The sequence below is a fragment of the Aethalodelphis obliquidens genome, unplaced genomic scaffold (genome assembly GCF_003676395.1).
Source record: "Aethalodelphis obliquidens isolate GAN/ISIS:26980383/991018 unplaced genomic scaffold, ASM367639v1 scaffold61, whole genome shotgun sequence".
Taxonomy (NCBI): domain Eukaryota; kingdom Metazoa; phylum Chordata; class Mammalia; order Artiodactyla; family Delphinidae; genus Aethalodelphis; species Aethalodelphis obliquidens.
The window spans coordinates 9,366,131-9,391,803 of record NW_020838005.1 but is presented as its reverse complement, the minus strand read 5'-3'; the positions used below and the strand labels follow the sequence as shown (position 1 = coordinate 9,391,803).

General features: G+C 40.3%; 1 protein-coding gene across 1 annotated transcript in view; it reads left to right on the top strand.

The window, feature by feature from the left end:
* The window catches only part of GALNTL6 (polypeptide N-acetylgalactosaminyltransferase like 6), a 1,148,431-nt gene that overhangs the window by 1,020,483 nt on the left and 102,275 nt on the right, over positions 1-25,673 (top strand). The window contains exon 7 of the mRNA XM_027087880.1: positions 21,313-21,430. Coding sequence (XP_026943681.1) covers positions 21,313-21,430 — 118 coding nt within the window. The remainder of the gene's footprint in view (positions 1-21,312; positions 21,431-25,673) is intronic.

The following is a 25,673-nucleotide window of genomic DNA, read 5'->3' as shown; positions in this document are numbered from 1 at the left end:
CCTTGAGTTGCAATCAGTACCAAATGGAAAAAGCATATCTTGCATTCCTTACTAAGATGAAGGGGTAATGTTTCCGTAAGAAGAAACTGTCAAGTGTTTATTAAATAAATGAAGCATAAAACAAGCTTTCCTGCAGGTTCATCCACGCTTGGATTTTAATAACTGGCATTTATCCCTTGAATGAAAAGTTCTATTTGTATCCAAGAAGAAAGGCTCCCCACTCTGCGGTTGGGATTTTTAGCTCTGAACAGTCTCCGTTAACTGATGAGAGAAGTGATTTGCTCTGCCATTGCACATTAACTGTGTTCCTTGCCATGTCGGTGCTGACAGGAGGGATAAGAGCCTGGCAAGGGAGGGCAGTGGCAATGAGGGGGGAACATTCCAGGGGTGGATGGTAGAGTGTAAGGGAGTATGGACCCCAACACACCAGAACAGAGGGGAGACAAGGAACTTAAGGGACGTGCCCTCATCCACATTGTGTAAGGATCTGAGGTGCATCCATGTCAAAATAGGGATTTTAGGAAGGGCTGAAGGTCATGCTGGAAGATGAACAAGGTGGGAAACAGGAGGGCTTTGGAGTCTCCATACAATAGTCTTACAAAGTCCGGACTGTGTTTTATGTAATAGAAGCAAAGCGTCTCTTCCAAGCCCAAACTGGGATGCAGAGACTGGTTGTACTAGTGGGCTGGCGACGCAGCAGGAGTGGGGTTGGCAGATTATTTTTAAGCTAAAGAAGGAGGGAAGGTGTCTTAGTCCGTTCGGGCTGCTGTAACAAAATCCCACAGACGGGGTGGCTTGTAGACAACAGGAATGTATTTCTCACAGTTCTGGAGGCTGGAAGTCTGAGACCGTGGTGCCAGTGTGGTCGGGTTCTGGCGAGGACCCTGTTCCGGGTTGCAGACGGCCAACTTCTCACTGGCCTCACCTGACCTCGTCACCTCGCATAGGCCCCACCTCCTCACACCATCACCATGGCGGTCAGACTTCAGCTTATGAATCGTGGGGGACTCACGCATTCAGACCGTCGCAGAAGAGCAAGGGAAACAGAGAGAGGAGCAAAAGGCGATAAAGAAAACCTCGAGGTGATGGGTGGGCGTCTGCCCCCTGTCTGGCCTGAAGACTGGTTGGTGGCCCCCATGGAGAGCAGATTCAGAAGCAGAAAGCGTTGAGCCAGAGAAAGCCTTTGTGAAACTCTCTGAGTGTGAGCCCTGCGGCTCCAGTGCAGGGTCAGCCACGTGGACAGGACAGCATCCCGGGCTGGCTCGTCCGGGGAACCGGCAGATCGGGACCACTGCCAGGGGGCGGCTTCCTCCCAGGGGTCTGCCACGGGCACAGTGGCAAAGTGACTTACTGGGCTGGGTAGCAAAGCACAAGCCGAGCTGCTCGTAAGCACACAGTTGACATCCTGAGGGACCCCCAGAGGACCAGCAAAATCCAGTGGGCAGAGACTGAAGCCCTGGTCAGGCAGATGGACGCAGAGGCTCTAACCCGATTGTCCGTGTTCGTGTGGCCTCTTCTGTCCCTTCCGGTGGGGACAGTTGGCATTGATCAGATCGTATGAGGAGAGGATTGCTAATTGACTCGACTGCCACGGTCACTGTCCCGATACGTAACGGGAGCCGTGGCTAAAACCTGTGGCCGATTAGAAATTAGAAACCAACAAATCCAGTAAGAGCCGCAGGATAATTATACTGGGGGCCTAATTTTGGAATACAAGGAAAAATCCAAAAATCTGTTTTGAGCCAAGCCTCCAGTTCCTCACGTTGCTCAAAGGAGGGCATGGACAGGAGGGAACTCAAGGCAGCAGGCTCACCTGTCCACTTCAGGTGGAGTGTGCCTGTTTAAATGGCAGCATTGCCAGGAAATAGCAGCTCTGTCCACATACCTGAGTGCACCCATCCTCTCCCTCCAGGAGGGGGGAAGTGTTCTGGAACCAGTCACTCCGGGGGTATTCCCGGTACCTCCTCCAGTTGCATGTGTATAGCCACACACACACCACACGATCTCACACACGCACACACACACACCACACACACACACCCCACACACACACCATTCTGGATCACAGAAGATTAGCTAAGGGACACAGCATCGTGGCCACGTCAAAGGAAAGTAAGCCTGAGAGAACACCTAGCACGTTCTATCCATTCTCCTCCACTATCCGGTGAGATGGCTGTTGGTATAGCCTTCGGACGTCCAGAGTCTTCATTTTCATCTCACGTGAGACCAGAGCCAACCACTGAAGCTACGGAGGCACCAGTACGGCGAGCAACTTCAGAACCACCAACCTAACTGGGATATCCAGGCCCGACCACCATACTGTTTCCTTGACCATAGTCTGGTTCAACGCCCTATGGAATCTGCACTGACAAACGCAAGATTTCTCCTCCCACCAACTCTTTACACCCTTTCACAGGAGAGTCTACTGTTCTAAACGTGACACAAGCAGCAAAGAACATATTCAATTTTATAAAACCGTAAAGTATTACATAGTATAATATGTGTTTGTGATAAACATGGCACAAAATAATACAAAATTTGTACTATGATTTATAGCTTCATTTTCCTCCTCACTTTATTCAAAGAGCTGAAATCATCATTTTGCCACCTGCTTTTGCGTAACGATTTGGCCCTTACTCCTTTTCTACTAACCCTTTTCTAAACATGAACGTGCGCATTTGCAAACCTAGAAAAATAGAAAGCTTTTAAAAAAATTTTAAAAGGCTTTTAATTTCATTGTGAGCAGCTCTCAAATCCAGTTATGCATTGCAATAGACCCTAAGGTGTTAGCAGAGATAACTTTAAAAAACAAGCTTAGGTCAGACCTTAGAAGTTTAAAAACTAACTAAAATCCTGTCTCTCTCAAGGATTATTGTCATTTATCAGTAGCATAATGGAGTTGCTAATACGTCCTCTTCAAATGCTTGGAATTCGAAATGAGACCCGTTATCAGCAGTCAGTGGAGGCCTAACAAACCATCCCAGAATTTGGGGGTTTTCCAACAGCAAATCTTTCGTTGGCCCACAGCTCTGAGGCGCAGAAATTTAGACTCAGCTGTACCGAATGGCTCTTCCGCTGCTCTCCCCTCACAGGATGAACAACACGGGATGAACAACTCATCCCAACGTCAGCATCCAAGCCAGCATCCTGGGAAACCCCTCCATCCCTGGCAGAGCAGAACAGTTGGCGCCCTGTGCCTGGGGCCCCTCACGTGGCAGCGGCCCTCTGGTGGCTCACTTGGATCCTGATGGCCTAGGACAGCCTCACTTACAAATCTTTTAGTCGGTGCCCGGTGTCAGCTAGGCCAAGTACCTGCAACAGGCTAGCCCAGGCTTCTTGAAGCAGCAGGAGAGAGTGCCAGTCCCAGTGGACCAGGCTTGACCAGACCTAACACATCTGAGATTCACACGTTGTTCACTGCGTGACTTTTAGGGTCCACCTTCTACTTGGTGAGTCAAAGAAGCCCTCACTCCTAGGATACAGTCCAAGAACAGTTGTCTCTCAGAAAGAAAAGCAGAAAATCTCTGCTGCTGTTTTTGCTGCCGCCGCTATGTTTTTAAATTAATTTTTATTGGAGTATAGTTGACTTACAATGTTGTGTTAGTTTCTGCTGCACAGCAAAGTGAACCTGTTATACGTACACATATATCCACTTTTTTTTAGATTCTTTTCCCATATAGGTCATTACAGAGTATTGCGTAGAGTTCCCTGTGCTATACAGTAGGTCCTTATTAGTTATCTGTTTCATATATAGTACTGTGTATATGTCAGTCCCAATCTCCCAATTTATCCCTCCCCCCCTTTCCCCCTTGCTACTATGAAACTCTTAGAGGAAAATATAGGCAGAACACTCTCTGACATAAATCACAGCAAGATCTTTTTCAATCCCCCTCCTAGAGTAATGAAAATAAAAACAAAAATAACCAAACAGGACCTAATTAAACTTAAAAGCTTTCGCATAGCAAAGGAAACCATAAACAAACAATAAAAGACAACCTTCAGAATGGGAGAAAATATTTGCAAATGAAGCAACCAACAAGGGATTAATCTCCAAAATATACAAATGGCTCATGCAGTTCCATATCAAACAAACAACCCAATGAAAAAATGGGTGGAATATCTAAATAGACATTTCTCCAAACAAGACATACAGATGGCCAAGAAGCATCTGTATGATGAAAAAAGACGAAAAGCTGCTCAACATCACTAATCATTAGAGAAACGCAAATCAAAACTACAATGAGGTATCACCTCACACCAGTCAGAATGGCCATCAACAAAAAGTCTATAAACAGATGCTGGAGAGGGTGTGGAGAAAAGGGAACCCTCCTGCACTGTTGGTGGGAATGTAAATTGGTGCAGCCACTGTGGAGAACAGTATGGAGATTCCTTAAAAAATTAAAAATAGAGCCACCATATGGCCCAGCAATCCCAATACTGGGCATATATCTGGAGAAAACCATAATTCGAAAAGACACATGTACCACAATGTTCATTGCGCACTATTTACAATAGCCAGGACATGGAAGCAACCTAAGTGTCCATCAACAGAGGAAAGGATAAAGAAGATGTGGTATATATACAATGGAATACTACTCATCCATAAAAAAAAGAATGAACTAATGCCATTTGCAGCAACATGGATGGACGTAGAGAGTGTCATACTGAATGGAGTAAATCAGACAAAGACAAATATCATATGATATCACTTATATGTGGAATCTGAAAAACAGGGTACAAATGAACTTATTTACAAAACAGAAATAGAGTCACAGATGTAGAGAACAAACTTATGATGCTGCTGCTATTTTTTTTTAAGTGTCAAGCCCTGCAGTCTGTGCAGCCTGTGGAAGAAGGAAGAAGGGCAGTGATGTTGAGACACAGAGGCCAGTCCGGTGTCCGTAGGGCCTCCTCAGACAGTGGACAGCAGAGGGGAAGAGCCTCAGGTGACTCAGCTTGGCTGGCTCAGGATAGAGGCACTAAGTGTTATACCTCATTACTTATACAATCCTTTCAGCTTACATGTTAGCAGGGCCATCTCTCCCTTTATATAACCAGAATCCCCAGGTAGACACTCGTAGCTTCCTGTGATTGGAATCAAACTTTCCCTCCATTGCAACATCCTGGCCTCCAAAGAGGCTTCTTTCTCCCAGCTCAGGACCCACTTCGTTCTTTGCCCCTGGAGTCACCACCTCTTTGCATAACAGACGGTCACATTTCTCCCTCAGCCATATAATCCCTATTACACAATAAACAGTAAGATAATTATAGCCCAAAATACCTTTTTAAAGATGAATGATACCAATGAATTTATCAGGAGTTATTTCGCCACTCTTTCCCAAATTCTAATGTAAGGAATGATCTAATACTTAAAAGAACAAACTTCTTAGAAAAGATGTGTTGTTTTAATCTGCAGTATCCTTTTCAATTGAATCCTAGTTGAAGATAATTATATTTTAGCTGTAATTTTTCTGGGTCACAGGCTAACTAAAAATTTCTAGTTACATAATTGAAAATTATGTGGTTCATCTCTATGTTGATTGGCTTTGCTTGATGGAGTCCTGAGGGAAATCGTGCCATTTCATTTCTGATCAAATTCACGTGTGAACCCACATGTCCAGAATTCTCACTGATGCCACTAAAATGAAAGGAAATTGAGAATCGGATCTTTAAAAGGCCAAATGGAAGTTTTCCTTTGGGTTTTTGGACCTAGGTTTTACTTGTCAATTTAAAAAATAAATTTGAATGTATATTTATCTTTCAATAGGATTTTTTTAAACTCTTCTGACCCCTAGGGAACACACGAGATGTATTAAATTTTGAAATAAACACTTTCTGGAGATGAGAGAAAGTAGACAAAAATATTCTGGAAAAAGATGGTTTATTAAAACACCATTTTTTCACATATGCGGAAAGAGTCCACAAGTGAAATAGAGAATATTAGGAAAACGAGCAACTCCTTAGAACGCTGTGGGAATCACAGCGTGAGGCTACCAGCATTAAGAACTATATCCTGGTTTAGCAAAGACAACCAAGTACACACCTGAAAATGAGAACATGAGGAGTTTTTCTCTGGTACCAAATAAGAATGGTTCTAGGACACTTTTACGTTATTGACTCTTGAACTTAAAGTCAGTAAAATTTGGAATATAAAAATTAATGTAGAAAAGCAAACTAGTCTACCACTAGTAAAAAGGAAAGCATATTTGTTACCTGTTCAATAATAGCCTTAATGTAAAATAGAAAATTGATTTCCATTAAGTATTCAGAACAGACACATTTTGATGGCCCAAAGAATAAAGAATCTTCAATAGAAATATATTGCTTTGTGGTTATATTAATTTTAAAAGGCATCCCAAAGATGACAGGTGTTTTTTTAATAGCAAAACCCAAAACCTGATTTGTGACATTACATGAGCAATACTCATGAAGTTCATTAATATGTTAAAAGTTACACAGACACAGAGCCCAGTAAAACATTGCCTACAGTGGGTTAACATTCCCAGGGGAACAAAACCAGTAAGAGTATTTTGGAAGAAATCAAGGAATGTGAAGATAAATAAATTAAAGATGGCGGGAAATGGGGCCAGTGGGGAGGGTTTCAGGCAATTAGTATTATACGTAAAATGGAAATAGAGAATAGAAGAACATGCTGAAAGTTATCAAGGCCCTTCTTCATTTCCTCTGAGGAGAAAATAATGTGACACAGAAACATCTTTTAATCTATGAAGAACAAAGCCACCCTTCTCTTGATGTCACTGCAACATTGCACAAGAGTTAACTCATATCTGTGTGATGGGGTGTGGATTTCAACCCACAAACCCAGATGTGCATGACACAGCACAGTATTAACTTTTCTTCAGAACTACTTAAATCCAACTCTAATTCCCTGCACAAAAGTAGCAGGAAGTTCAGTCACCCTTACGAGGGGTGGCGGTCACCAGAATCCAACGAGGCCAATCGATCAGACTTGCCCCGATCACAGCCGCCGGTTCACAGGGGTTGCCACCCAGACCCCTATAGCCCAAGCCACTTGGTTTCGAATCCAGCAGTTCTGCCAATTCGAAGCGGGATAAAGTTTGTCAAGGCCAAGAGTCGTGGTGAGCAGGAGGCGTTATCCTCCCTGCGTGTGCCACACGGGAGGCCTTGCCATTATCCGGGGGCACCTGCACAGTGCAGGGTGGGGGGCTCCATCACCCCAGGACCTGGCAGCTCTTTGGGGGAGTCTACCTTCTCGCCCTCTCTCTCCCCTCTCCTGGCATCATGCATGATCTCAGGCTGGGAACGGTGGGAATTAGAAGGGGCAGCTTAGATGAGTTTTTGAGTAGCTGCTTCTCGCCAAGCCACAAAAAGGAGTGAGGGTGAGAGCTCTGGTTTGCTCTGTACTTGAAATGAGAAGGGTGGTGGCAATCCAAGGGAAAGGATACATACCAATTAATTTATGGATAACTGGTGTTGCACTGACATTGCCTATTTCATGGACCAGCTGGGATTCTTAGCACTCGTCCTGCACAGCCCAGGGGCGGCTGCCAAACATCACCCCCCCTAATGCTCTGGCCTCGGCAGCACTGGCCTTCTTCCTTGTCCTGTTACTATTCTCCTTCCCAACACAGGACCTTTGTGTACCTTCCTCCTTAGCCTCAAATCCATCCTTTACTCTTCTTTCTTTCCTTTTTGAAAAATTCATTACCTTGTGGAAGTTTTCAACAACTCCTCTCCAAATATTGTCATGATAATGACATGTCCTTGGCGATTTTGACCTGTAGACAGAAGGATACTAATATTTCATGGTAGATCTGTAATTTCTTGGTAGGATTGCTACTTTTATCTGACGCTCCTCTTATTTGATCAGACTCTAAATCATCGTGTTTGGACTGGTACGAAACTTGAACTAAAGGGTCAGGTTAGGACGCACTTTATGATGAACTTTTAACTTCCAGAAGTGGAAAGGTAAAGCAATTTTTATAGTTTTGCTCTTCATAAAAAACCAGGATATTAAATTCTAGGAATTCCTCCTAAAGATTTACTCACACACGTGGAAATGATGTACAACATTATTTACTGTAGAAGTTAAAATACTGAAAATAATCTAAATGTTCACCAAAATAAATATACATCTATATGCATAATGGGATAATGAGCAAATGTTAAAAAACAGAACAAGGAAGCTCTTTTCAATATGGCATGATCATTAAAATATTTTAAGGCGTTTTAAAAAAAACTAGGTAAAGGACACTACATGTAGCATACAATCATTTTCATAGAAGAGGAAGAAAAATAAGATATATTTGTATTTGCTTATATGAGCATGAAATATCTCTGGAAGGATGCCTAAGAAAAAATCATGGCTGGTTGTGATGAGAAAAATAGTGGCAGGGGATAGAAGCAGGAGCAAGATATTTTATAAATATATGAATATATTATCTATTCAAAATAATTAAACATTTTAAAATGTTCTAAAATAAAGATTAGTGGGTGGATCTGCAGACTTCCACATCTGAACAAGATGGAGTAATATGGGCCAGATTTACCCTCCCACCTGAAAAAAACAAATAAAATACATGAAACAGTGGTTTTCAAGACACTTGACAATGAAGGACATTGATCCCTGAGAGATGGGAAACACTAAGGTGAGGCCTAGAATCGCCCCAGCTTACTGACCTGAGAGAGTCTCCAGGTTGTGGTATAAGGAAGGGGAGCCCAGGTGGGACCAGCCTGAGTTGATGTGGAGCTGAGTCTGGGGAGAACAGGGCAGCTAGAATTTCAAGGGCAGAACACCACAGAAGAGAGCCATATGGGAGGGAGCCCCAAGATCTGCAGTGGGTACCCCCTGAGTACTCAGCAGAGGACTGATGAGAGCGTGTGTGCAAAGCAACTACCCAAGACTAGGAAAGGCACCACTAGAAAGAATTAGAAGTAGCAGTGCCCAGAACACATCCAAGGCTGGGAAGAGTGTCTGTTCCCACCAGCCAGACTGAACAACCTGATGATTGGCAGGAGGTTGAGTAGAGCACACAGAAGGGTCTTGCCTTAAGGGTGTGAATAATTTGTAGATTATGCATTGCTCCAGACTGCCTAATAAATCTTAAGAGCAAAACCCAAAAGGGTCAAACTACCTCCAAGTAATGTAATTGCATCCTAGAACAAAGCTCAAAAATGTTCAGAATATCCAGCTCCCCAAAAGTTCTATATCTCAATGAAAAATATATTAGGCAGGCAAAGAAGCACCAATACATGGCCCATAATGAATGGGTAATTCAATGAACTGAAGTTGTGAACTAAGAATTAAGAGACAAGAACAATTAGATGGTCATTATAACAGTATTCTATAAATTCAAAAAGTTAAGTAGCGACATGTGAGATATAAAAAGACCAAAATTAAAATCCTAAAGGTGGAAAAAAAATGTGTGAGATTAAAAATGCTTTGATGTTGATGGGATTATCAACAGACCAGACTTTACAAAATAAAAAAAAAGATTAGTGAACTTGAAGATATAACAACAGAAACTATCCAAAATGAAACAAAAAAGAGAGTTTTTAAAAATGAAGAAAGTGTATAAATGGACACTCTGGAGGATGTAAAAGAAAGGTAAGAACAGAAAGAATATTGGAAGAAATAATGGTCCAAAACTGTCCAAATTTCATGAAAACTATGCCTACAAATCCAAGACACTCAAGTCTTATTAAGCACAAGAAACTGTACCAAGAAAACCATATATCATGTGTCACATCATAATAGCTCAAATTCAATGACATAGAGATCTTAAAAGCAGCCAGAGGGAAAAAAGACTTATTGTATACAGAAAAACAGAGATAAAGATAACACATTTCTCATGAGAAACAAGACCAGTGAGAAGACAGTGAGTAATATCTTTAGAGCATTAAAAGAAAAACGCTGTTAACTTGGTATTCTATAGCCAACAAGAATATCTTTCTTAAAATGTAGACATGCAAAGAATGAAAGACTTCATCACCAACACACTCCCACTACAAGAAATGTTGAAGAAAGTACTTTAGGCAGAAGGATAGAAATCTGAATCTACACAAAAGAATGAAGAAAACAGAAATGGTGTTCATAACAATATAATTTCATATATATATATATAATTTTATTATTTAAATTTTTTAAAAGATAATTGAGTGCTTAAACAAAAATAATTATGATATGATCTGAGATTCATAACATATGTAAAAGTAAAATGTATGGCCCACAAGGTACAAACATAGGGGAAATAGAAACAAAAGGATTTTATCAAAAGGTTCTTATAAAATATCACTTGAAGGTAAACTGATAAAAAATAAAGATGTATGACAGAAACCACTACAGCAACCACTAAAAAGGGAAAACAAGGAGTTTTCATTAAGTCAAAAAAAGATACTAAATGAAATCATGAAAAATATTCAATTAATCAAAAAGATAGGAAAAGGAAACAATAGATGGGACAAATAGAAAGCAGATTATAGATTTGAACCTGATTACATGAATAATAGTATTAAAAGGAAGTGATCTCAACAACACGGGGTGGGAGGGGGAAGCTGGGGCAAAGTGAGAGTAGCATCGACATATATACACTACCAAATGTAAAATGGATGGCTAGTGGGAAGCAGCCGCCTAGCACAGGGAGATCAGCTCGGTGCTTTGTGACCACCTAGAGGGGTGGGATAGGGAGGGTGGGAGGGAGGCTCAAGAGGGAGGGGATATCGGGACATATGTATGCATATGGCTGATTCACTTTGTTGCACAACAGAAACTAACACAGTACTGTGAAGCAATTATACTCCAATACATCTATTAAAAAAGAAAAAGAACAGTGATCTCAACAACCCAATGAAAGGCAGAGATTTTTAACAGCAAGATGCAACTATAAGCAGCCCACAAGAAAACGACTTTAAATACAGACACAAATAGTTTAAAAAGTAAAGTAAAAAGATATAAAATGTATAAATAGTAGTGTTCAGATAGTACAAATCTAAAGAAACGGCTATATTAATAGCCAAGCAAAATCAATGTCGAGCAAAGACTATTACCAGAGATGATAAAAGTCATTTTGTAATGAGAATGAGGTCAATTCATCAAGAGCATATAACATTCGTAAACATTTACGCATTTATTAACAGAGCTACAAAATGCATGAAGCAAAAAACTGATAGAACAGCAAAAAGAAATAAACAAATCCAGAATTATAGTCATAGATTTCAATATCCCTCTCAGTAATTGATACAATGAGGAGACAGAAAATCAATAAGAATATAGAAGAATAGAACAACACTATCAACCAACTTGACCTAATCAATATATGGACCGCTCTACTCAATGGCAACAGAATACATTCTGATAGACCACATTCTGAGCCATTAAAAAATCCCAATTGGGGCTTCCCTGGTGGCGCAGTGGTTGAGAGTCCGCCTGCCGATGCAGGGGACACGGGTTCGTGCCCCGCATGCCACAGAGTGGCTGGGCCCATGAGCCATGGCCGCTGAGCCTGTGCGTCCGGAGCCTGTGCTCTGCAACGGGAGAGGCCACAACAGTGAGAGGTCCGTGTACCGCAAAAAAAAAAAAAAAAAAAAAAAAAAATCCCAATAAATTTAAAAGAATTTAAGTCATGGAATTACATGAAAATCGATAACAGAAAGATCTCCAAAAATTCCCAAATAGCTGGAAATTAAATTACACATTTTTATATAACCCATAGGTCACAAAAAGAAAACAAAAGGGAAAACTGGGAGTATTTTGAACATAATGAAGATGAGAACACCACATATTTTTCACAGGATTCTGCTAAAGCAGTATTTGAGGGAGATTTATAGTACTAAATAGCTATATTAGAAAAAAAAAGTCTCAAATCAATAATATCAGCTTCCACCCTAAGTAACCAGAAAAAGAAGAGAAAATGAAACACAAAGTAAGTAGAATAATTAAACTAATAAAGACCAAGGAGAAATCAGTGAAATATAAAACTGAAAAACAATAGAGAAAATCAATATAACCAAAAGCTAATTCCTTAAGCAGATCAATAATATTGATAAACCTCTAGCCAGACTGACTAGGAAAAAAGAGAGAAATAACATAAATACGCTCAACATCATTAATTGTTATGGAAATGCAAAATAAAACCACAATAAATAAATAAATAAAACCACAACCACAATAAATACCGCTATGCCGCTGATATAGTGACTAAACTTCAAAATACTGCCCATATCGAGTATTTGAGGACGGGTAGCAGTTGGAATTCAAACCCTGCTGGCGGAAATATAAAGTTACAACCTTTCTGGCAAAGAGTTTTGCAGTTTCTTAAAAGTTTAAGCCCACACCTACCATATGATTTAGTCATTCCACTCCTAGGCATTTACTCAAGAGAAATGAAAGCATATGTCCACACAGAGATTAGTACACAAAACTCATAGCAGCTTTATTTGTAATAACCTCAAACTGGAAACAAACCAAATGTTCATCAGTGGGTGAATGGATAATCAAACTGTTGTATAGTCATGTAAATGGAATACTACTCAGCAATAAAAAAGGAAGAAACTGTTAACACATGCTGCAACAAGGGTGAGTCTCGGAATAATGATGCTGAATGAAAGAAGCCAGACCCTCCCAAAGAAGAACACATACTGTATGATTCCATTTATAGAAAATTCTAGACAATGCAAACTAATCTGTAGTGACAGAGATCAGTGATGTCCAAGCGGAAGGGAATGAGGAGAGGGTCAGGAGGGAGAGATTACAATGAGGAAACTTTGTTGGGGTGATAGATGTGTTCCTTTCTCTTGAATGTGGTGACTGCTGCACAGGGATATTCATAAGTCAAAATCTATCAGATTGTCCACTTAAAATATTTGCATTTCATTGTATGTCAACTATACCTCAATTACGGTGTTCAAAAGATTAATGGACAAATATAAGTAAATACACGAACAAATAAAAAGTTTGTTTCTTACCAGCCGTTCACACTAGTCAAAACAGGAAGCACTCATTTACCTGGAGCTTGGCAAAAACATCAATGAAGGTCAAGAGGCCTGTTTGAATTTGTTTTATTATGCCTCAAATTAACTAAAAATATACTCCATGGTGAGTTTTTTATAAACTCATTAAGAAAACAAGATATTAAGACCTCAGACCTCCCAAAAGGCAAGGAACCCCCCCACGTACCTGGTCAGGGCAAAAGAAAAAACTAAACAGAGACAAAAGGATAGGGACGGGTCCTGCACCAGCGGGAGAGAGCTGTGAAGGAGGAAAAAGTGTCCACACACTAGGAAGCCCCTTCGCGGGTGGAGACTTCGGGAGGCGGAGTGGGGGAGCTTGGGAGCCGCGGAGGAGAGCACAGCAACAGGGGTGCGGAGGGCAAAGCGGACAGATTCCAGCGCAGAGGATCGGGCCACCGGCACTCACCAGCCGAGAGGCTTGTCTGCTCGCCCGCCGGGGCGGGAGGGGCTGGGAGCTGAGGCTCCGGCTTTTGTCGGAGCGCCGGGAGAGGACTGAGGTTGGCGGCGTGAACACAGCCTGCAGGGCGTTGGTGCGCCGCGGCTGGCGGGGAGAGAGTCCGGGGAGGGGTGTGGACCTGCCGAAGAGGCAAGAGACTTTTACGTCCCTCTTTGTTTCCTGGTGCACGAGGAGAGGGGATTGAGAACGCTGCTTGAGAGAGCTCCAGGGACGGGCGCGAGCCGCGGCTAAGAGTGCGGAGCCCAGAGACGGACATGGGACGCTAAGGCCGCTGCTGCCGCCGCCGCCAGGAGGCCTGTGTGCGAACACAGGTCACTAGCCACACGCCCTTCCGGGGAGCCTGTGCAGCCCGCCACTGCCAGGGTCCCGCGATCCAGGGACGGCTCCCCCGGGAGAACGCACGGCGCACCTGAGGCTGCAACGTCACGCCGGCCTCTGACGCCGCAGGCCCGCCCCGCACTCCGTGACCCTCCCTACGCCCCGGCCTGGGTGAGCCAGAGCCTCCGAATCAGCGGCTCCTTTAACCCCGTCCTGTCCGAACAAAGAACAGACGCCCTCCGGCGACCTACACGCACAGGCGGGGCCAAATCCAAAGCTGAGCCCCTGGGAACTGTGAGAACAAAGAAGAGAAAGGGAAATCTCTCCCAGCAGCCTCAGGAGCAGCGGATTAAAGCTCCACAATCAACTCGATATACCCTGCATCTGTGGAATACCTGAATAGACAACGAATCATCCCAAATTAAGGAGCCCTGTGGATGAAAGGCTCTTGGTGCTGCAGCCAGGACTCAGTGCTGTGCCTCTGAGGTGGGAGAGCCAACTTCAGGACACTGGTCCACAAGAAGCCTCCCAGCTGCACATAATATCAAACAGCAAAAATCTCCGAGAGATCTCCATCTCAATGCCAGCACCCAGCTTCACTCAACGACCAGCAAGCTACAGTGCTGGACATCCTATGCCAAACAACTAGCAAGACAGGAACACAACCCCACCCATTAGCAGAGAGGCTGCCCAAAATCATAATAAGTCTACAGACACCCCAAAACACACCACCAGACGTGGACCTGCCCACCAGAAAGACAAGATCCAGCCTCATCCACCAGAACACAGGCACTAGTCCCCTCCACCAGGAAGCCTACACAACCCACTGAACCAACCTTAGCCACTGGGGACAGACACAAAAAATAACAGGAACTACGAACCTTCAGCCTGCAAAAAAGGAGACCCCAAACACAGTAAGATAAGCAAAATGAAAAGACAGAAAAACACACAGCAGATGAAGGAGCAAGATAAAAACCCACCAGACCTAACAAATGAAGAGGAAATAGGCAGTCTACCTGAAAAAGAATTCAGAATAATGATAGTAAGGTTGATCCGAAATCTTGGAGATAGAATGGACAAATTGCAAGAATCAGTTAACAAGGACCTAGAAGAACTAAAGATGAAACAAGCAACGATGAACAACACAATAAATGAAATTAAAAGTACTCTAGATGGGATCAATAGCAGAATAACTGAGGCAGAAGAACGGATAAGTGACCTGGAAGATAAAATAGTGGAAATAACTACTGCAGAGCAGAATAAAGAAAAAAGAATGAAAAGAACTGAGGACAGTCTCAGAGACCTCTGGAACAACATTAAATGCACCAACATTCGAATTATAGGGGTTCCAGAAGAAGAAGAGAAAAAGAAAGGGACTGAGAAAATATTTGAAGAGATTATAGTTGAAAACTTCCCTAATATGGGAAAGGAAATAATTAATCAAGTCCAGGAAGCACAGAGAGTCCCATACAGGATAAATCCAAGGAGAAATACGCCAAGACACATATTAATCAAACTGTCAAAAATTAAATACAAAGAAAACATATTAAAAGCAGCAAGGGAAAAACAACAAATAACACACAAGGGAATCCCCATAAGGTTAACAGCTGATCTTTCAGCAGAAACTCTGCAAGCCAGAAGGGAGTGGCAGGACATATTGAAAGTGTTGAAGGAGAAAAACCTGCAACCAAGATTACTCTACCCAGCAAGGATCTCATTCAGATTTGATGGAGAAATTAAAACCTTTACAGACAAGCAAAAGCTGAGAGAGTTCAGCACCACCAAACCAGCTCTACAACAACTGCTAAAGGAACTTCTCTAGGCAAGAAACATAAAAGAAGGAAAGGACCTACAATAACGAACCCAAAACAATTAAGAAAATGGGAATAGGAACACACATATCGATAATTACCTTAAATGTAAATGGACTAAATGCTCCCACCAAAAGACACAGATTGGCTGAATGGATACAAAAACAAGACCCATATATTTGCTGTCTACAAGAGACCCACTTCAGACCTAGAGACACATACAGACTGAAAGTAAGGGGATGGAAAAAGGTATTTCATGCAAATGGAAACCAAAAGAAAGCTGGAGTAGCAATTCTCATATCAGACAAAATAGACTTTAAAACAAAGACTATTAGAAGAGACAAAGAAGGACACTACATAATGATCAAGGGATCGATCCAAGATGAAGATATAACAATTGTAAATATTTACGCACCCAACATAGGTGCACCTCAATACATAAGGCAAATACTGACAACCATAAAAGGGGAAATCGACAGTAACACATTCATAGTAGGGGACTTTAACACCCCACTTTCACCAATGGACAGACCATCCAAAATGAAAATAAATAAGGAAACACAAGCTTTAAATGATACATTAAACAAGATGGAGTTAATTGATATTTATAGGACATTCCATCCAAAAACAACAGAATACACATTTTTCTCAAGTGCTCATGGAACATTCTCCAGGATAGATCATATCTTGGGTCACAAATCAAGCCTTGGTAAATTTAAGAAAATTGAAATTGTATCAAGTATCTTTTCTGACCACAACGCCATGAGACTAGATATCAATTACAGGAAAAGATCTGTAAAAAATACAAACACATGGAGGCTAAACAATACACTACTTAATAATGAAGTGATCACTGAAGAAATCAAAGAGGAAATCAAAAAATACCTAGAAACAAATGACAATGGAGACACAACGACCCAAAACCTGTGGGATGCAGCAAAAGCAGTTCTAAGGGGGAAGTTTATAGCAATACAAGCCCACCTTAAGAAGCAGGAAACATCTCGAATAAACAACCTAACCTTGCACCTCAAGCAATTAGAGAAAGAAGAACAAAAAAACCCCAAAGCTAGCAGAAGGAAAGAAATCATAAAACTCAGATCAGAAATAAATGAAAAAGAAATGAAGAAAACAATAGCAAAGATCAATAAAACTAAAAGCTGGTTCTTTGAGAAGATAAACAAAATAGATAAACCACTAGCCAGACTCATCAAGAAAAAAAGGGAGAAGACTCAAATCAATAGAATTAGAAATGAAAAAGGAGAGGTAACAACTGACACTGGAGAAATAAAAGAGATCATGAGAGATTACTACAAGCAACTCTATGCCAATAAAATGGACAATCTGGAAGAAATGGACAAATTCTTAGAAATGCACAACCTGCCAAGACTGAATCAGGAAGAAATAGAAAATATGAACAGACCAATCACAAGCACTGAAATTGAAACTGTGATTAAAAATCTTCCAACAAAGAAAAGCCCAGGACCAGATGGCTTCACAGGCGAATTCTATCAAACATTTAGAGAAGAGCTAACACCTATCCTTCTCAAACTCTTCCAAAATATAGCAGAGGGAGGAACACTCCCAAACTCCTTCTACGAGGCCACCATCACCTTGATACCAAAACCAGACAAGGATGTCACAAAGAAAGAAAACTACAGGCCAATATCACTGATGAACATAGATGCAAAAATCCTCAACAAAATACTAGCAAACAGAATCCAACAGCACATTAAAAGGATCATACACCATGATCAAGTGGGGTTTATTCCAGGAATGCAAGGATTCTTCAATATACGCAAATCTATCAATGTGATAAACCATATTAACAAACTGAAGGAGAAAAACCATATGATCATCTCAATAGATGCAGAGAAAGCTTTTGACAAAATTCAACACCCATTTATGATAAAAACCCTGCAGAAAGTAGGCATAGAGGGAACTTTCCTCAACATAATAAAGGCCATATATGACAAGCCCACAGCAAACATCATCCTCAATGGTGAAAAACTGAAAGCATTTCCACTAAGATCAGGAACAAGACAAGGTTGCCCACTCTCACCACTCTTATTCAACATAGTTTTGGAAGTTTTAGCCACAGCAATCAGAGAAGAAAAGGAAATAAAAGGAATCCAAATCGGAAAAGAAGAAGTAAAGCTGTCACTGTTTGCAGATGACATGATCCTATACATAGAGAACCCTAAAGATGCTACCAGAAAACTACTAGAGCTAATCAATGAATTTGGTAAAGTGGCAGGATACAAAATTAATGCACAGAAATCTCTGGCATTCCTATATACTAATGATGAAAAATCTGAAAGTGAAATCAAGAAAACACTCCCATTTACCATTGCAACAAAAAGAATAAAATATCTAGGAATAAACCTACCTAAGGAGACTAAAGATCTGTATGCAGAAAATTATAAGACACTGATGAAAGAAATTAAAGATGATACAAATAGATGGAGAGACATACCATGTTCTTGGATTGGAAGAATCAACATTGTGAAAATGACTCTACTACCCAAAGCAATCTATAGATTCAATGCAATCCCTATCAAACTACCACTGGCATTTTTCACAGAACTAGAACAAAAAATTTTGCAATTTGTATGGAAACACAAAAGACCCTGAATAGCCAAAGCAATCTTGAGAACGAAAGAAGGAACTGGAGGAATCAGGCTCCCTGACTTCAGACTATACTACAAAGCTACAGTTATCAAGACGGTATGGTACTGGCACAAAAACAGAAAGATAGATCAATGGAACAGGATAGAAAGCCCAGAGATAAACCCACGCACATATGGTCACCTTATCTTTGACAAAGGAGGCAGAAATATACAGTGGAGAAAGGACAGCCTATTCAATAAGTGGTGCTGGGAAAACTGGACAGCTACATGTAAAAGTATGAGATTAGATCACTCCCTAACACCATACACAAAAATAAGCTCAAAATGGATTAAAGACCTAAATGTAAGGCCAGAAACTATCAAACTCTTAGAGGAAAACATAGGCAGAACACTCTATGACATAAATCACAGCAAGGTCCTTTTTGACCCACCTCCTAGAGAAATGGAAATAAAAACAAAAGTAAACAAATGGGACCTAATGAAACTTCAAAGCTTTTGCGCAGCAAAGGAAACCATAAAGAAGACCAAAAGACGACCCTCAGAATGGGAGAAAATATTTGCAAATGAAGCAACTGACAAAGGATTAATCTCCAAAATTTATAAGCAGCTCATGCAGCTTAATAACAAAAAAACAAACAACCCAATCCAAAAATGGGCAGAAGACCTAAATAGACATTTCTCCAAAGAAGATATACAGAGTGCCAACAAACACATGAAAGAATGCTCAACATCACTAATCATTAGAGAAATGCAAATCAAAACTACAATGAGATATCATCTCACACCAGTCAGAATGGCCATCATCAAAAAATCTAGAAACAATAAATGCTGGAGAGGGTGTGGAGAAAAGGGAACCCTCTTACACTGTTGGTGGGAATGTAAATTGATACAGCCACTGTGGAGAACAGTATGGAGGTTCCTTAAAAAGCTACAAATAGAACTACCATATGACCCAGCAATCCCACTACTGGGCATATACCCTGAGAAAACCATAATTCAAAAAGAGTCATGTACCAAAATGTTCATTGCAGCTCTATTTACAATAGCCCAGAGATGGAAACAACCTAAGTGTCCATCATCGGATGAATGGATAAAGAAGATGTGGCACATGTATACAATGGAATATTACTCAGCCATAAAAAGAGACGAAATTGAGCTATTTGTAATGAGGTGGATAGACCTAGAGTCTGTCATACAGAGTGAAGTAAGTCAGAAAGAGAGAGACAAATACTGTATGCTAACACATATATATGGAATTTAAAAAAAAAAAAATGACATGAAAAACCTAGGGGTGAAACAGGAATAAAGACACAGACTTACTAGAGAATGGACTTGAGGCTATGGGGAGGGGGAAGGGTAAACGGTGACAAAGCGATAAAGAGGCATGGACATATATACACTACCAAACGTAAGGTAGATAGCTAGTGGGAAGCAGCCGCATAGCACAGGGAGATCAGCTCAGTGCTTTGTGACCGCCTGGAGGGGTGGGATAGGGAGGGTGGGAGGGAGGGAGACGCAAGCGGGAAGAGATATGGGAATATATGTATATATATAACTGATTCATTTTGTTGTGAAGCTGAAACTAACATACCATTGTAAAGCAATTATACTCCAATGAAGATGTTAAAAAAAAAAAAAGAAAACAAGATATTGTGTTCCCAACAAATTATTTACAATTAAAAAAATCCATCTAGAACTTTCTCTTGCTGGATATTTATACTAGTTCTATATCTACGATAATTCTAGTTGGGAGATTCATTCTGCACAGTGGAAGTTCGGTTGCACTCTGGTCTCATGCTTTACACAATCAAATGAGAATATATTGGTAGGACTTAAGATCTTTCTATTTGTGGTTCAGATCGAATAGGATTGCCTATTTCTGATTGCTTATGCCCAAGCCCTGTGGAATCAAAAAAACTCTCACAAAAACTCTCTTGACCGAGTGTGTTTTTACAGATTTGCTTGGTCTGCATCAGGTGTTCTCTAATTGTTTTATGTCCATATTTCTGTAGTTGTCTCTCTTCACCTCCTAAACATTGAAACAGAAACGGTGTTGCAGTAAAGAATTCAAAGGCTTTGAAATCAGGGGACCTGGTCCAGCCGCAGCACCACCGCATCCTGGTGCCACCCTTGGGCGCTGGGCCCTACCTTTTTCTGCCTGTTTCTCCCAATAGCACACAGGGAGGATATACCCAGGGCTGCTGTGAGGATTAATCAAGGCAACTGGACAAGGCTGTCAGCCGAGAGCCCAACACATAGTGAACATTCAAAATCACAAGAGTGGACTTCCCTGGTGGTCCAATGGTTAAGACTCTGCCCTTCCACTGCAGGGGGAACAGGTTCGGAGAAGTAAGATCCCTGCATGCCGTGCGGCCAAAGTAATAATAATAATAACACAAAAGCTGCCTTTGAACTGCAAAAAAAATTTAAGGCAGGGTCCAATGATTATAAATTATAGCATTACATAGCAACATGACTGTAATATATCCTAGCGACAGCAGAAAGTCTAAAAATCAGTATTTGATCAAAAAGAATATTTACTAGAAGGTAGACTTTAAAAAGTACATAATTAAAGCGAAAAGACCTAGTTTAAATTCCAACTTTGGCACGTTAATAGCTGGTTGGTTATTTTATTCTGACAATCGCGTAGTCTGTAAAATGGACATGACCTGGAAATAGTAGGTGTTTGCTGAATACATACTGAGAGATTAAATCAAAGATATGGTCTACAACCATGTTTTCTATACTTTCATCTGTCTGATAGCATAAGATCTCTTTGAGGAAAAGCCATAGAACTGATGGATTTTCCCAATATATCAGACACTGGTCGTCATGTACTTCTCTCTGATGACAAACATGGAGCCATTGTGTGGCTCCACGGGGCACTAGTGGCTTTAGAGCCTGAACTGTGAAGTTCAAAGCTCAAGGGGGTTCCAGGAGCGATCAGAGACCTAGTGTGAACTCATGTCCACTCACAGAAAACCCGAACTGAAAAGCCCCCTGCAGTGAACACTGAGACTTAAAGTTTGCTTTTTTTTTTTCCCCCAAGCAAAATGCCATGTTCCCTGATGTTCATAGCTGTTTAAAGATTATTTTATTCCTTTCACAGGTCTCCCGTTATGGCTGGAGGTCTCTTTGCTGTGGATCGCAAATGGTTTTGGGAGTTGGGGGGCTATGACCCAGGTTTGGAAATCTGGGGAGGAGAGCAATATGAAATCTCTTTCAAGGTAAGCCGTCAGCACCCTTCTCACACTAGGTTGGCATCATTTTGACCATTCTAATAGAATGGCATCATTTCGTTTTGTGACCTCCTATGTTGCAAATTAACAATGAAAATAGACATGTCATTTTCCCACCTCAGCTTTTGGATGAGAGAAGCTACTTCCTTCTGATGTTTCTGTGAGACGTAGTCATGCCATAAAAGAAACACAGATGAGAAAGAATTCAAAATCCCACTTGCAGGGGGGAACTGTGGTGTGCCAGCACTTCTGCCGCCCTGCTGGTACTGCATTCCTTCTCAGGCACCTAGAACAGACAGACAGAGGCATGAAGGTGAAAGAAATGGAATTACTGGAGCGTTTGCCCGTTGTGTTTGTTCTCGAAATAATACTCCACCTTTTGCCTGTAACCACTATTCCACAATTTCAATAACAGAAGAGTATTTTTAAATTCTGTAATAGTCTAAATGGGAAAAGAATTTGAAAAAGAATAGATACCTGTATATGTATAACTGAATCACTTTACTGTACACCTGAAACTAACACAACATTGTTCATCAACTATGCTCCAGTATAAAACAAAAATTAAATAAATACAATATGAATGACAAATTAAAGCTATTCTTTATATAATTCCAAAACAAGTGAGTTTTTTATTTTTATCTGAAGTTGCCCAGGTTTCCACTTGTTTTGACCATAAGTACTCACAAAAATTATACTTTATTACATATATATACATTCATATATTATATATATACATATAGGATATATGCAAGTATATGATAGAATATCAAATTTCAAGGTTTGTAAATGAAAAAAATTTACCACAGCACGTGAAGACCAGATAACCAAAGCAAAATAAACTGTGCAAAAGGATTTTTTTTCCTTTATCATTGTCATTATTCATATCGAAGATATAGTGATTCTTGCAAGATTTATCATACAGAAATCTCACTAAATAAATCAGCTTTCCTAATTACCTCTATTATAAAATCAAACCAATTCTTGGTAAGAAAATAAAGTGCATTCTGAATATAGTAAAAGTCAAACTTAATAATCCAGCTAAACTTTTTGAATTTATGCATAAAAGAAATTGACAAAACTGGTTTTTATTTAACTGTAACAACTACATTCTATGTGTTAGCAGAAACGGTATGTTGTCCCCAAAGTGTCATAAAGTAAATATTCCAAAGAGAAACTCAGGAGACACGATTGCAGGACATCTAGAATTTTCCATCTCACTGCTGGCAATAAGCCTTGAAATACTATTTATTAAATTAGTGCTTTTCTTTTTTACCATCACTGAAACACACCTAATTTCACATCTACATTACTTTTTTCTTAAACTTTGTATACATACATTTACTCCATTTATTTAATGGTATGCGATGTACAGATGCTAGGCCAAGTGCTTTATATAATTTAAAATCACAACTCAGAGAAGTGGGTATTATTCCATTTTATAGATGAAGAAACTGAGACTTAAAGTTTTAAAATTTTTAGATTAAATTTTTTAAGTTTTAAAGATTAAATAAACTACCCAGTGTCACTTAGGGATTAAAATGCTCCACCTCTACTTAACTGCAGAGAATATAGAAACTTAAAATTGTCTGTTCACTCAAGGCATACCTACCAACACCATTCCAGAGTTCACGGTTAACCTTTTGATCTCTACCTAATGGTTCCTCTCACTGAACAGAGGTGAGTATCCTCATTATACCCTAAGAGCATAGCAGCAAACTTTGTACTGACCCTGGCAAAATACTACTGATTATCAGATATGGGCCAAAGTTGGGTGCAAGTTTACAGTAATACCTTCCACTGGAAAAACAGAATATTGCATTTGACTCCAGCAATAAAGGAAAATAGGCATCGCTCTATTTGCAATATCATCAGAAGTTAAAGAATGCTTTTTACTTCTCATGGTTCAAGATTTTTTTCTGTTAGATTCTCTTCATTCACGAATTCTTTAACTTTAAAATGCTATTAAGAATATCTGCATTCTACAAATAATAAATGCTGGAGAGGGTGTGGAGAAAAGGGAACCCTCTTGCACTGTTGGTGGGAATGTAAATTGATGCAGCCACTATGGAGAACAGTATGGAGGTTCCTTAAAAAACTAAAAATAGAGCTACCATATGATCCAGCAATCCCCCTCCTGGGCATATATCCAAACAAAACTATAATTTGAAAAGATACATGGACACCTATATTCATAGCAGCACTATTTACAATAGCGAAGACACAGAGATAACCTAAATGTCTATCAGTACATGAATGGATAAAGAAGACGTGTACATATATATAATGGAATATTACTCAGCCATAAAAAAGAATGAAATGATGCTATTTGCAGCAACATGGATGAACGCAGAGATCATCATACTAAGTGAAGTCAGTCAGAAAGAGAAAGGCAAACACCATAGGATATCACTTATATGTGGAATCTAAAATATGACACAAATGAACTTATTTATGAAACAGAAATAGACTCACAGACATAGAAAACAAACTACCGAACGGGTAAGGGGGGATAAATTCGGAATTTGGGATTAACATACACACACTACTATATATAAGATAGATAAACAACAAGGACCTACTGTATAGCACAGGGAACTATATTCAATTTCTTATAATAACCTATATTAGAAAAGAATCTGAAAATACATATATATATAACTGAATCACCTAAAACACTGTAAATCAACTATACTTCAATTTTTCTTAAAAATTGTTTAATAAGAAAAAACAGAAAAAGAAAATCTGTAGTAAGCAGGAGATACCTGGCTTAGAATAATAAACTGGGTGTGGATAAAAGTACTGTGGGAAGTCTGCAGCATTTGCAGAATGGACATTTGCATTCTAAATCACAAAGGTATTTTCTAAGACAAATATAAACTTGAACCTCTCATTTCTCTGTCACTTGTATCTATTGCTTCTCTTCGGGGTGACCTGAGATTTTATTACCCCATTTTCTCTTTCTCAGTTATCTGTCATTCTGAAGGATATAATTGGAATGCACCCCTGTCGTCTTTGTCTAGAAACCATGGCAACAGAGCTAGAGGTTCAGGACTAAATTGCCCCAGGTTGTTTGATTGAAATGACAGATCCTTTGGCAACAGCTATATCTTACAGGGTCCCATTTCAGACACATCTCTCCATTCTTCCCGCTATTGTGTGCTGACCTTGGGGTTCCTGTCCCTCCCTATTAGGATTTGTAACATGAGGGGGACACCCTAAAGCAGGATTAGATAGAATTTGCATGGAAGATGAAGAATTTTCTCCATATGAGAGAAAATGAAAGAACTGTCTGCAAATAGCTGTGTTCAATGGTATTAAAAAGTCAAAGAAAGATGGAATATCTGCATTTTGGGACACAGTCCATAAATTGCGATTAATTTTACACTGTAAAGCACGGTCAGATATACACTGGTCAGCCCTTCATGTTTGAGAGTATGTACGGATAACTGAGAATTTACTAGTCTATTTCACACCATAATATAGAAATTGTTTCAAGTCTGAAACTTAGAAGCTCTAATTCAAAAGATTTCTGTCTGTCGTTGTTATCAGGCATCTTTGCTTGCTGTTTACATTTCAACCAAAGAATCATTTCACTGATGTTTATGACAAGATTCCATGGCTGAATGAAAATATTTCCAGAAAACTCTGCTTTATATTAAGGGCTGAGTTTTTGGTCAGACGGGATTTGGCTAAGAGGGCTCCTCAATTCCCTGTCTCTGTAAATATCTTTCCTTCCTTTTTCTAACATCTGAGTAGGTGAGTGGATTTCATGCCATCACATAGAAACCAACACAGCGTAATTTTCAGGAGTCCATCAAGGAAAAGGGCTCTCTAGAGAAATGATCTCTCTGCACCGAGCCCAGTCTTCAATCTCTTTTAATATGAATCTGAATTCTCACGTGGCCCAGAATTATCCAGCTGCCTCTCAAACGTTGCTAGGTTAGCCAGCTGCCGGGAAGGAGAAAGCACCATTTACTCAGTCACTCAACAAGTTTTACTGAGCATCTAATTTACACCAGGCAGTGTTCCAGGTACTTAATTTGGAGCTGCATCTGGAAACAAAGAGGAAACCAAGACAGACTACAGAGTGTTACATGAGCGAGACAACCCTCCTTTAAACGGTGTGTGCCACTTAAGTTACTGAAACAGTGTTAACACCGTTATGGGTCTCTGATTGTCCAGAGTGCGTTTTTGTGTGTGTGTGTGTGTTGTGTTTTTGTTTTTGTTT